We start from the raw sequence: 14504 nt of genomic DNA on the forward strand, positions 1-14504 counted from the left end.
GAATGCCCCCTTGTTCTTGTCATAGTCCTTGGTACAAACAGATCATGGGAGAGATCTCTATATGGCCCTCTGATATATTTGTACATATTTATTAGGTCTCCCCTAAGTCTTCTCTTTTCTAGAGTAAATAGACCTAATTTTGATAACCTTTCCGTGTATTGTAATGCACCCACTCCATTTATTATTTTAGTAGCCCGCCTCTGAACCCTTTCAAGTTCAGTAATGTCTTTCTTCAGCACCGGCGCCCAAAATTGCACACAATACTCCAAGTGTGGTCTGACTAGTGATTTGTACAGAGGGAGAATGATGTTTTCATCTCGTGCCCCCAGACCTCTTCTAATGCATCCCATCACCCTATTTGCTTTGGTGGCTGCTGCCTGACACTGGGCACTCCAATTTAGATTCTTATTCACTAAGATGCCTAAGTCTTTTTCCATGTCTGATTTCCCCAGCAGTTTCCCATTTAGTAAGTAATCGTAGCATCTGTTTCTCCTTCCCATGTGCATAACCTTACACTTATCTGTGTTACACCTCATTTGCCATTTTTCAGCCCAATTCTCCAATTTACTCAAATCCATCTGTAGTTGCAAACTGTCCTCCTTTGTGTTAACTACCTTACATAGTTTGTATCATCTGCAAATACTGATATTTTACTCTGTAAGCCATCCACCAGATCATTAATAAATATATTAAATAGTAGAGGGCCCAGTACAGACCCCTGTGGCACCCCACTAGTAACCCTGGCCCAATCTGAGTATGCACCATTAATAACCACTCTTTGTTTTCTACCACTAGGCCAGCTACCTACCCATCTACACACATTTTCCCCGAGCCCAAGCTTTCTCATTTTACTTAGCAGTCTTTTATGTGGGACAGTGTCAAATGCTTTACCGAAGTGGAGATAAATGACATCCAATGCTTCTCCTCGGTCCATGTGAGAGCTTACATCCTCATAGAAGCTGATCAGGTTAGTGTGACAGGAGCGATCCTTCATAAATCCATGTTGATATGGAGTTAAACAGTTATTAACATTGAGACATTCCATAATAGTATCCCTTAAAAACCCTTCAAACATTTTACCCACAACAGATGTTAAGCTTACCGGCCTATAGTTTCCAGGTTCCCTTTTGCACCCTTTTTTGAATATTGGTACCACATTTGCTGCCAATCCAGTGGAACAGACCAAGTTTCTATAGAGTCTTTAAATATAAGGAATAGAGGCCTGTCTATCACATTACTTAACTCCCTTAATGCCCGAGGGTGAATGCCATCAGGGCCTGGTGATTGGTCAGTGTTAATGTTACATAGTGGGTTCTGCACTTCTTCCTGGGTTAGGCAGGTCATACTTAATGAAACGTTCATCACTCTGCATTTCCCGTGGCATATGCTTTTCCTGTGTGAACACAGTTGAGAAAAAAGTATTTAAAACATTTGCTTTTCCCACATCGCTTTCTATGATTTTACCCTCATTATTCTTTAAAGGGCCAACACCATCAATTTTAATCTTTTTTCTGTTTATATAATAAAGAATAGTTTGGGATTTGCTTTGCTTTCCTTAGCAATGAGTCTCTCAGTTTCCACTTTTGCTAAATGTATTTGTTTTTTACACATTTTATTTTTTTCTCTATATATTTTTAATGCTTCCTCGCTGCCTTCTTGTTTTAGCTTTGTAAATGCCTTTTTCTTATTATTCATCGCCCCTTTTACCTCCTTATTTAGCCACATTGGTTTTCTCCTGTTCCTCGCCCTTTTATTTCCGTATGGTATGGCTAGCTCGCAGTGGGTGTTTAATACCGATTTAAAAATGTCCCACTTATTTTCTGTGCTCCCATTTTTGAGAACATTGTCCCAATCAATTTGGCGAAGGTCTTCTCTAAGCTGATCAAACTTTGCTTTCCTGAAATTCAGCGTTTTTGTAACCCCCCTCCAAGGCACCTTACTGAAGGACAAGTGGAATTGTATTATATTGTGGTCACTATTCCCGAGGTGCCCATACACTCTGGTCTAGACTGTTATTCTATCTGGCCTGTTGCTTAAAATTAAGTCCAGAAGGGCTGCCCCTCTATCCAGCCTCCAGAAGGGCTGTCCCTCTATCCGGCCTCCAGAAGGGCTGTCCCTCTATCCGGCCTCCAGAAGGGCTGTCCCTCTATCCGGCCTCCAGAAGGGCTGCCCCTCTATCCAGCCTCCAGAAGGGCTGCCCCTCTATCCGGCCTCCAGAAGGGCTGCCCCTCTATCCGGCCTCCAGAAGGGCTGTCCCTCTATCCGGCCTCCAGAAGGGCTGCCCCTCTATCTGGCCTCCAGAAGGGCTGCCCCTCAATCCGGCCTCCAGAAGGGCTGTCCCTCTATCCGGCCTCCAGAAGGGCTGCCCCTCTATCCGGCCTCCAGAAGGGCTGTCCCTCTATCCGGCCTCCAGAAGGGCTGCCCCTCTATCTGGCCTCCAGAAGGGCTGCCCCTCTATCCGGCCTCCAGAAGGGCTGCCCCTCTATCTGGCCTCCAGAAGGGCTGTCCCTCTATCCAGCCTCCAGAAGGGCTGCCCCTCTATCCAGCCTCCAGAAGGGCTGCCCCTCTATCCGGCCTCCAGAAGGGCTGCCCCTCTATCCGGCCTCCAGAAGGGCTGTCCCTCTATCCGGCCTCCAGAAGGGCTGCCCCTCTATCTGGCCTCCAGAAGGGCTGCCCCTCAGTCCGGCCTCCAGAAGGGCTGTCCCTCTATCCGGCCTCCAGAAGGGCTGCCCCTCTATCCGGCCTCCAGAAGGGCTGTCCCTCTATCCGGCCTCCAGAAGGGCTGCCCCTCTATCTGGCCTCCAGAAGGGCTGCCCCTCTATCCGGCCTCCAGAAGGGCTGTCCCTCTATCCAGCCTCCAGAAGGGCTGCCCCTCTATCCGGCCTCCAGAAGGGCTGTCCCTCTATCCAGCCTCCAGAAGGGCTGCCCCTCTATCCGGCCTCCAGAAGGGCTGCCCCTCTATCCGGCCTCCAGAAGGGCTGTCCCTCTATCCGGCCTCCAGAAGGGCTGCCCCTCTATCTGGCCTCCAGAAGGGCTGCCCCTCTATCCGGCCTCCAGAAGGGCTGTACCTCTATCCGGCCTCCAGAAGGGCTGTCCCTCTATCCGGCCTCCAGAAGGGCTGTCCCTCTATCCGGCCTCCAGAAGGGCTGCTCCTCTATCCGGCCTCCAGAAGGGCTGTCCCTCTATCCGGCCTCCAGAAGGGCTGTCCCTCTATCCGGCCTCCAGAAGGGCTGTCCCTCTATCCGGCCTCCAGAAGGGCTGTCCCTCTATCCGGCCTCCAGAAGGGCTGCCCCTCTATCTGGCCTCCAGAAGGGCTGCCCCTCTATCTGGCCTCCAGAAGGGCTGTACCTCTATCCGGCCTCCAGAAGGGCTGTCCCTCTATCCGGCCTCCAGAAGGGCTGTCCCTCTATCCGGCCTCCAGAAGGGCTGTCCCTCTATCCGGCCTCCAGAAGGGCTGCCCCTCTAGTTGGGCCCGGCACAAGTTGGGACAGATAATTATCCTTAGTTACTGACAGAAGCCGGTTTCCTTTCTGAGATACGCAGGTCTCAGTTTCCCAGTCTATATCGGGGTAATTGAAGTCCCCCATAATAATCACCTCATTGTGATTTGCTGCTTTGTCTATTTGTTTCAATAATACATTTTCAGTGGTTGCTGTTATATTTGGTGGCTTATAACAAACCCCTATGAGGATTTTACTGTTAGTTTTCCCTCCTTGTATCTCCCCCCATAGAGACTCCACCTCTTCATTTCCCTCTTGTATATCTTCTCTTAGTCTGGGCTTTAAACTGGACTTTATATATAGACAGACTCCACCCCCTGGACTTTATATATAGACAGACTTCACCCCCTGGACTTTATATATAGACAGACTTCACCCCCTGGACTTTATATATAGACAGACTCCACCCCCTGGACTTTATATATAGACAGACTCCACCCCCTGGACTTTATATATAGACAGACTTCACCCCCTGGACTTTATATATAGACAGACTCCACCCCCTGGACTTTATATATAGACAGACTCCACCCCCTGGACTTTATATATAGACAGACTCCACCCCCTGGACTTTATATATAGACAGACTCCACCCCCTGAACTTTATATATAGACAGACTCCACCCCCTGGACTTTATATATAGACAGACTCCACCCCCTTTCCTTTTTTTACGATCCCTCCTAAACAATTCATATCCTTGCCGGTTAGCCGCCCAGTCATAACTATCATCTAACCATGTCTCAGTTATTCCTACTATGTGGTATTTCTCCTCATACATTACCAGCTCCAGTTCCTCCATCTTATTGGTCAGGCTTCTTGCATTGGTCAGCATGCAGGACAGAAGTTTTGCTCCCCTTTTCTTAGCTTCCTTCTGATTACCCTGTCTTGGGTCCTCTTTACGGCATCTAGTATCCTTGATTAGTTTGTCCTTCGGCTGCATGTTCTTGCTGTTTTTTCTCCCATCCCCTCTTCTTCTGGTGTAAAGCCCTCCTGATGAGTGTGGCAAGCCTTCTGCTGAACGTGTGTTTCCCAGGTTTTGTGTTCTGGTGAAGAATCTACAAGTGACACAATTGTGAAGAGGAAAGAAATTTATTGCTTATTTTAAACGTTTGTAAAAAAATAACTGAGAATTGTGGCGTGCAATATTATTCATCCCCTTTACTTTCAGTGCAGCAACCTCACTCCAGAAGGTGATTGAGGGTCTGTGAATGATGCAATGTTGTCCTAAATGACTGATGATGATAAATATAAGCCCCTGTGTGTAATGAAGCCTCCGTATAATGCCCCTGCTCTGTGATAGTCTCATGTTCTGTGTAAAGCGCAGAGAGCATCATGAAGACCAAGGAACACAACAGGCAGGTCCGTGATACTGTTGTGGAGAAGATTAAAGCCGGATTTGGTTACAAAAAGATTTCCACAACTTTACACATCCCAAGAAGCCCTGTGCAAGCGATCATATAGAAATGGAAGGAGCATCACACCACTGCAAATCTACCAAGACCCGGCCGTCCATCCAAACTGTCCTCTCACACAAGGAGAAGACTGATCAGAGATGCAGCCAAGAGGCCCATGATCCCTCTGGATGATCTGCAGAGATCTACAGCTGAGGTGGGAGAGTCTGTCCATAGGACAACAATCAGTCACTGCACAAATCTGGCCTTTATGGAAGAGTGGCAAGAAGAAGCCATTTCTCAAAGATATCCATAAAAAGTGTTGTTTAAAGTTTCCACAAGCCGCCTGGAGACCCCAAACATGTGGAAGAAGGGGCTCTGCTCAGAGGAAACCGAAATCACACTATGTGGGCACAATGCCAGACGATACTAGCAACACAGCTCATCACCCTGAACACACCATCCCCACTGTCAAACATGGTGGAGGCAGCATCATGGTTTGGGCCTGCTTTTCTTCAGCAGGGACAGGAAAGATGGTTAAAATTGATGGGAAGATGGATGGAGCCAAATTCTTGAAGAAAACCTGTTGGAGTCTGTAAAAGACCTGAGACTGGGATGGAGATTTGTCTTCCAACAAGACAATGATCCCAAACTTAAAGCAAAATCTACAATGGAATGGTTCACAAATAACCGTATCCAGGTGTTAGAATGGCCAAGCCACAGCCCAGACCTGAACCCAATCGAGAACCTGTGGAAAGAGCTGAAAACTGCTGTTCACAAACGCCTCCATCCAACCTCACTCAGCTCCAGCTGTTTACAAAGAATGGGCGAGAATTTCACCTCTCCATGTGCAAAACTGATAGACACATCCCCCAAGAGACTGCAGCTGTAATCACTGCAAAAGGGGGCGCTACAAAGGATTCACTTACAGGGGATGAATAATATTGCACGTGTGACGCCCTGGACTAGCCAGGTAGTCACAGACATAACACCACACACACACCCCCTCCCCTGGATAGTTACACCAGTCAACCAAAAACCCTTGTTGCCTCCCTCCAGGGCCTGATGTCCACACCAGGTGGGGCGGAGCCAGGCGCTTGGCCCCACCCACCGAGGAGTTCACAGGCCTGGAGGCGGGAAAAGTGACAGTGAGAGTTTGGAGGTGAAAGTGAGAGGAACAAACACTGCAAGTGTCTGGGTTGAAGCCCAGGCACTGACAGCAAGGTCGGCAGACGGTGGTGGCCGTCTGCAGGAGTTAGCGGATCTCTGCGGAACCGTAGGACCGGGGTTGGGCGGTGGCCCACCGGTACTGAACCGGGGAGCGGAGTGAAGTTAAGCACACAGGCAGGGCCATCAGACCCCGACTAGGCTTGGAGCCGCCGACAACGGTCAAATCCGAGTGTGACCGGAACCCCAGGGGTTTCATAACACCCAAGTCCCGCTAGAAGGCAACAGTCCACACCGTGAGGATATACAGCCACTGCCACAGGCTAGAGATCCAAGGGCCAGCGCCTGCGGGCAAAACGGGTTCCTATGGTACCTATACACAAGGAAGCGGACTACCATTGGGAAACCATCGGAGTTGACACATTCTACACAGGTGCAGGGAAAGACAGCCACCATCAGCCGTCCGGGGAGAGAAAAGACACTGCAGTCGGCTGCGGGACCCGTCCATACGGCTGTTTGGTTTACCAGAGACTTTGTGACTGTCTGAGTGAGTACACCAGTGCCGTCCAGCACCGCGCCGCCCCTGCAACCCTGTACTCCGGCCATCCAGCCTCCCCGCATCATCACCGGCCCCGGGATCACCAACCCCTACCCACAGAGGGGACAACACCCTAGCTACTCCCTACCATCGTTCCCAGGATCCCCGTCACCAGCAGCGGTGGTGCCATCATCACCACGTCCCGTGGGTGGCGTCACGAACTGTCTCCCCAAACAAATCATCCCTTTTCACTCGTGGGCGAGGAGCGCTGCTCGAGTCCCCGGGTCCGGCCCACCGCTCGAGCCACCGAGCAGCAGCAGAAGCCCCGGACCCGAGCATGGCGAGCGCGTTCCCTCTGCCCGCGACACACGCCCCAGTTTTCAGTTTATTATTTGTTATAAAAGTGTAAAATAAGCAATAAATTTCCTTCCTCTTCACAATTGTGTCACTTGTTGTTGATTCTTCACCAGAACATTCACATTTTATCTTTATGTTTGAGCCTGAAATGTGCGAAAAGGTTAAAAAATTCAAGGGGCTGAATACTTTCGCAAGGCACTGTATCTGCTCTGTGTACATGTGTGGTTTATATTAGACATTGTCCTCATCTCCACAGGTTTGCACTGATGTTCCCTGTCTGTTCCCTCAGGTGCTGCTCAGCCTCGTCAGGTCCAAGCTCAGGTGGGGCACAGTGTGATCCTGCAATGTGTGGTGCCGGTCCCCAAAATTACCCAGTGGGGAACGCTCCGGCTTTTCCTGCAGAGACCTGAACCCTCCTCCAATCCAAAAGTGGTATTTTCTTTTTCAAATGGCCAAGAGCAGCCGGGTCATCAGGACGGGGAGTACAGGAACCGCTGCAGCCTCTATAAAGACAACCTCACCCTGACCCTGTCCCACATCAGCCCCAGGGACGCGGGCGAGTACGACTGCAACGTCTTCCTGTTAAAATCCAAAGGATATGAACTGGAGTACACGGGGCGGCTGCTTCTGTCCACCTGGGGTAAGGCAGGGAAGGCGGCCATTGATGTTCTAGTGGATCAGGGTAAACCACTACAAATATGTAATATGGGATGTGCGATGAATGTGGGGCCAAGTATGGGGGACGAGACAAGGACCCGGAGAAAGGGGGCAACAAGGAACCAGGAGAGGGCCGCAGCGAGGAGGCGGGAGAGGGGTGCAGCGAGGAGGTGGGAAAGGAGCGGGGTGAGCTGACAGGAGAGGGGCATGGCGATGACACAGGAGAGGGGTGCAGCGAGGAGGCGGGAGAGGGGTGCAGCGAGGAGGCGGGAGAGGGGTGCAGCGAGGAGGCGGGAGAGGGGTGCAGCGAGGAGGCGGGAGAGGGGTGCAGCGAGGAGGTGGGAAAGGAGCGGGGTGAGCTGACAGGAGAGGGGCATAGCGATGACACGGGAGAAGGGCACAGCTAGGACTGAGGCACGGGAAGAAGACGGGATAGGGACACAGAATGTTGACGGGAGAGGCGCATGGCAAGGAGATAGGAGCACTGAGGACACAAGTGAGGTGTGGCAATGGGGTAGCCAGGAAACCGAGGAGCACAGAGGACGCAGGAATGGGGTGCCAAGCAGTTTGGAGGACCGCCGAAGATGCAGGAGAGGGATACCAAGGAGGGTGGTGAGGAGTTGTGAGGGGAGCAACGAGGGGGTGGTGAGGACATTGAGGAGGAGTGAAATAGCGCGAGCATATCAGAGAGGCTCATCAAGGTCACTGGTGAGGGGAGCTGAGGACACCGAGGAGGGGGACCAAGGGGGAATCGAGGCGATTGGAGAGGAGGCAGCAAGAAGAAGGAGGAGGAGCAGCGAGGGGGTGGTGAGGACATAGTGGAGGGTCGCCAAGGACAAGGGGCAAAAGGAAAGTGTTGAGGAGACAGGAAAAGAGCACGAAGAGGTTCAACAGGACAAGGGAGAGGGGTGCCTAAAGAAGCCAAGATGAGAGAGGAGCACCGATGGGGGTGTCGAAGACACTGAAGAGAAGTGGGGAGTAGAATGTTAGGGAGAGACAGCAGAGGTGTGCTGATGACACAAGGAAGAGTGGCAAGGGGATGGGAGACGAGCGCAGAGGACACGGGGAGACGAGCGCAGAGGACACGGGGAGACGAGCGCAGAGGACACGGGGAGACGAGCGCAGAGGACACGGGGAGACGAGCGCAGAGGACACGGGAAGATGAGCGCAGTGGACACGGGGAGACGAGCGCAGTGGACACGGGGAGACGAGCGCAGTGGACACGGGGAGACGAGCGCAGAGGACACGGGGAGACGAGCGCAGAGGACACGGGGAGACGAGCGCAGAGGACACGGGGAGACGAGCGCAGAGGACGCGGGGAGACGAGCGCAGTGGACGCGGGGAGACGAGCGCAGTGGACACGGGGAGACGAGCGCAGTGGACACGGGGAGACGAGCGCAGAGGACACGGGGAGACGAGCGCAGAGGACACGGGGAGACGAGCGCAGAGGACACGGGGAGACGAGCGCAGTGGACACGGGGAGACGAGCGCAGAGGACACGGGGAGACGAGCGCAGAGGACACGGGGAGACGAGCGCAGAGGACACGGGAAGATGAGCGCAGTGGACACGGGGAGACGAGCGCAGTGGACACGGGGAGACGAGCGCAGTGGACACGGGGAGACGAGCGCAGAGGACACGGGGAGACGAGCGCAGAGGACACGGGGAGACGAGCGCAGAGGACACGGGGAGACGAGCGCAGAGGACGCGGGGAGACGAGCGCAGTGGACACGGGGAGACGAGCGCAGTGGACACGGGGAGACGAGCGCAGTGGACACGGGGAGACGAGCGCAGAGGACACGGGGAGACGAGCGCAGAGGACACGGGGAGACGAGCGCAGAGGACACGGGGAGACGAGCGCAGTGGACACGGGGAGACGAGCGCAGAGGACACGGGGAGACGAGCGCAGAGGACACGGGGAGACGAGCGCAGTGGACACGGGGAGACGAGCGCAGTGGACACGGGGAGACGAGCGCAGTGGACACGGGGAGACGAGCGCAGTGGACACGGGGAGACGAGCGCAGAGGACGCGGGGAGACGAGCGCAGTGGACACGGGGAGACGAGCGCAGTGGACACGGGGAGACGAGCGCAGAGGACGCGGGGAGACGAGCGCAGAGGACGCGGGAGAGGGCTGATGTACAGACGCCTCATCTATGTACAACATGCCGTATTTGCACATATTTTAGCATGCCATGGCGGTGCACTAATTGCTCCACATTCCACTTTGCAGCAGATTATTCGAGGCCGCAGATTTCTGTGTTCATTGAGAGGGCAATTCACACTGCAGTTTGCTCCTCTAGTGGAGGATACCCACGGGGGACTGTGGAGTGGATTACATCCTCCGAGCTGGAGCTCAGGAACGTGTCACAGACCCGGGCTGACAGTGACCCCCAGACTCTGCTGTACAACGTATCGGGGCGTCTGACCCTTCCACAGGCAGCACCAGGCTCCGTGTCCTGCTGTGTGGTGGCAGCGGGGCGAAGAGTCTGCAGTCAGAAAATTGGTAAGTAAAGAGGGGGGGCATGGGGACACTACCATTAAGATAAAAGTGGGGTGGAATCTACCACTACGGGATACGGGGGGCAGAGTTATAGCGAACATCATAAAAGGGGTAACACCGAGGTGATGTAAATGAAACCAGAAATATCCCTCCGCTCTCTATACAGACACATCTGCAGGTTTTCACCTCTGCTCTCTATACAGACACATCTGCAGGTTTTTCCCTCCCTCTCTATACAGACACATCTGCAGGTTTTTCCCTCTCTATACAGACACATCTGCAGGTTTTCACCTCTGCTCTCTATACAGACACATCTGCAGGTTTTTCTCCCGTTTTCGGTGAGAGTGAGTGTTTTCGGGCATTTTTATTTCTTCTGCAGAGAGAAGTTTCCCTCCAATGTCATTAGTGTAATGCAGCCACTACTTATGGATAGTACAGCAGAAGAGTAGTCAGGAAAGCCGGGGTCTGGGAACAGGAGGACACAGAAGCATAGTCAGTAGTGAGGGGTGAACCTGCACTGTAAAGTTCGCGGTCCGTACCGATCACATGGTGTTTGTGCAGACGATCCTGAACACAGGCTTTCCTGGGACGCTCGTGTTACAGTTCAGGTCCAATATTAAAAAAACCCCATTATGATTATTCCTGCTACGCGTCCTGCAGACCCCCTCAGCCGCTGTCTCCCGGCCACTTCTGCTTCCAGGTCCGATCATTAACCTCCGGGGATATTCACTGCACTGCTGTCACTCGGTAGTCTTCGGCCGTGTTCATCCTGATGTCAGGGTTCACCCGAGTCCATGGCTCATTGACTCGATTGAACTTTGACTGTCACTGTGTGAGTCTCGCATCGGTATCACCCGCCACGGCGCACAATCTCCTAACAGGAGTAAGTCGGCTGCATCTATTTCCATGAAACTGAGGCGCTCCTGTCAGGAGAGTGTCAGGCTGTGTAGGGTGATACTGATGCGAGATTCACAGGAGTCATACGCAAGTGGAATCATACCCTCAGTGTCTGCCTGCTTCTCTCTCTAGAGATGATTGTCTGTACAGGCCGATGAAGCAGAGCTGACATTGCTCTCTCTGTTTCTCACTCTGTAGAGACACTTGTCTATACAGAGCAATGAAGCAGAGCTGGCATTGCTGTACCTGTGGACTACGTCAGACTAAGAATTTTTTTTTTATAATAAAGATGGAGTCTACAATGGTTTTTTTTACTATTTACTAGAAATTTATGTTGGCCATGTCTAATTTGACGTATACAGTGAATTTCGGGCTTAGTACCAGCTGAGAATACAAAGCAGGTATTAACCCCTTTATTACCCAGCATGCCACCGCCATCAGGACCGCTGGAAGAGCCGGGTAAAGCGTCTGGAAATAGGGCTAAGAAACAATGCACCATTTCCAGGAGCGGCTATGGGCTGCGGTTTTTACCTTACCACGCTGAGAATACCAGCCCCCAGCTGCCTGATTTTACCTGACTGGCGATCAAAATTCGGCGGGAGCCCACGCAATTTTTTTTTAATTATTTAAATTAAAAAAAAACAAAAAAAAACAAAAAAACAAACCATGGCCTTCCTTGTATCTTGATTGCTAGCCAAGGTAAAGCCAGGCAGATGGGGGTGGCAGCCCCTAGCCATCCGCTTTATCTGCGCTGAGAATCAAAAATACAGTGGACTGCTACGTCATTTTTTAAAATTATTTATTTTTACACTACTATATGTGTGAGGGACACAACAGCCATTCATAGACGCTGTCACGCAGAATGGGCATCTGTGATTGGCTGTTGGAGTAACCTTGAATCTGCCCATACGTACTAGATGATAGAATGTATGGGCTGGTTTCAGGTTACTCCAGCATCCAATCACAGACGCCCACTCTGTGACAGCGTCTGTGATTGTCTGTTATTTTAACAGTAAAATAAAAACACAAAGAAAAAAATATTTTATTAGAAATAAAAACAGAAGACATTTAGGACTCCATCTTTATTACTCAAAAAACCCCTCTGACATGGTATAAAGGCGGGCGAGCTTCTTCAGCTCTGCTACATCTGTGCAAGGAGACAAACACAGGTCTGCTCACAGAGACTCAGCTGAGAGCGGTCAGAGACTTCACCCGAGTGCATAGCTGAGGCCGGTCAGCTGTGCCCCCACCACTGACCACAGGACCTTCCATGATGTCATAGAAGGTCTTGTAGTCAATGGTGGTTACCCGGCGGCACAGCAATGATAGGAACCGGAAGCAGAAGCGGCCAGGTCACAGAGTCTGCAGTACACGTCGCGGGACCTGTACGTATAATGATAATATTTGTTATTAACTATATTCTTTATTTTACAGCCCCCCCCGCCCCACCCCATTACATAACTGTAAAGTCCAAGTTTGGGGTTCGGACACAAGTTTGCGTTATCTCCGACCCCGAACACAAACTTTAAGGGGGGGGTTTCGACAATTACTAGTAGTCATGTCCCAATCCAACGGTCAGAATTTCAGGATGGCATGTAATAGATTCAGGGAGAAAACAGAGATGTGGTCAGGTAATGGTCCAAGCTCAAAAGCCAGGAGGTCATGACAGGAACAGGGAGCCGGCAGAGAGGAGTCAAACAACCGTCTGGGGTCAAGAACCCAAGATCAGAACAATAGCAAGAACACAGGCCAACAGCATAACAATTGATAATAATAATAATAATAATAATTTTATTCATTTATATAGCGCTATTAATTCCACAGCGTTTTACATACATTGGCAACACTGTCCCCATTGGGGCTCACAATCTAGAGTTCCTATCTGTATGTCTTTCAAGTGTGGGAGGAAACCGGAGTACCCGGAGGAAACCCACGCAAACACGGGGAGATCATACAAACTCCTAGCAGATGGTGTCCTTGGTGGGATTTGAATCCAGGACCCCAGCGCTGCAAGACTGCAGTGCTAACCACTGAGCCACCGAACTAGAATGTACGACTGGCAAGGTTCTGGGAGAGCATGCTCAGTAAGGAGGCAGAGCAATTACCAGGAAGATGGAACACCCGAGTAATCAGCATCTCCCAGAACCAGCATGGAGTTCTGCGCTGTCACTCAGCCTGCCAGCTCAGTAGCTCAGGAAAACACAGCAGAGCATCCCCTAATGCTCTGCACAGAGGAATCGTGACAGTACTCCCTCTTCAAGGGTGAGCCACTAGACCCCCAGGTTTCTCAAGAAATCTCCGATGGAAGGCACTGACCAATCAACTGGCTCTCATCAAATGAGCCGAAACCCAGGATCTCTCTTTGGGTCCAGATCCCTTCCAATGAACCAAGTATTGAAGGGAATTCCGGACCACACGGGAGTCAACGATCCTCTGCACCTCATACTCCAAAACTCTGTTAATGGGAACAGGAGTAGGCGGGGATGAGGGAGACAAGGCTGAGGGAACACATTTTTTTTAACAGGGACTTGTGAAAAACATTCGGGATATGAAAAGACTGAGGAAGTCTCAGTCTAAACGCAACTGGATTGACCATCTCCAAGATCTCATATGGCCCAATAAATTTAGGACCCAACTTTGTCGAGGGTACCTTGAGGGTATATTCTTAGAAAACAACCATACCTTATCTCCCACCTTAAAGACGGGACCCGAAGAAAGTCTCCCATTAGTCTTTAGTTTCTGGCGAAATCGGGCCACCCCAATATTCTTTTGTACCTCCCTCCAGACATCCCCAAGGTTTTGTATGTCTATGTCTACTCCAGGACACCCAGACTCATCCTAGAAAATTCTCTAAAATGGGGATGAAAACCATAATTACAAAAGAAAGGCGAGGTTCCAGTAGACTTATTGACCCAACTATCGAAGACAAACTCTGCAAGAGGTAAGAAAGAGCACCAAGTCCTCCTGCTGAGCCGCAACAAAACACCGCAAAATCTGTTCTAATGACCTCTCGGTCTGCCCATTGGTTTCAGGGTGATAAGCAGAGCAAAATGAGAAATGAATGTCCAACCTTTTACAGAATGCCCTCCACAATTTAGAATTGAATTGCACCCCCCTATCAGACACAATATGCAGGGGGATACCATGCAATCTTACCACATGACTGATGAACAACCTGGAAAGTGTCTCGACATTGGGTAACCCCGACAATGGAACAAAGTGAGCTTGTTTACATATCGGTCAACTACTACCCAAATCACCGTCTTCCCACCAACATAGGCAAGTCGGTAATGAAATCCATGGATATACGAGTCCACGGTCTTTCAGGAATTGGTAATGGAGCCAATTCCCCGGCTGCCGGTTACGACTTACTTTAGCTTGTGCGCAAGTCTCACAAGCGGATATAAAATCCTTAACATTGTTAAGAATGGATGACCACCACTAGAGCCTGGAAATAGCCCTCAAGGTGGCCGTGACCTCAGGGTGACCACTTAACA

At 51.1% G+C, this 14504-nt stretch overlaps 1 protein-coding gene across 1 annotated transcript; it reads left to right on the top strand.

The window, feature by feature from the left end:
* Positions 1–7233: 7233 nt before the first annotated feature.
* On the top strand, positions 7234–14061 carry CD80 (CD80 molecule; the record flags this gene model as incomplete). Its single annotated transcript, XM_075337773.1, has 5 exons — positions 7234–7594; positions 9841–10113; positions 12442–12470; positions 13830–13948; positions 14040–14061. Coding segments are annotated over 5 exons (804 nt in total), but the record flags the coding sequence as incomplete, so codon positions are not given.
* Positions 14062–14504: the final 443 nt, after the last annotated feature.

This window comes from Anomaloglossus baeobatrachus, chromosome 2, assembly GCF_048569485.1.
Source record: "Anomaloglossus baeobatrachus isolate aAnoBae1 chromosome 2, aAnoBae1.hap1, whole genome shotgun sequence".
Lineage (NCBI taxonomy): Eukaryota > Metazoa > Chordata > Amphibia > Anura > Aromobatidae > Anomaloglossus > Anomaloglossus baeobatrachus.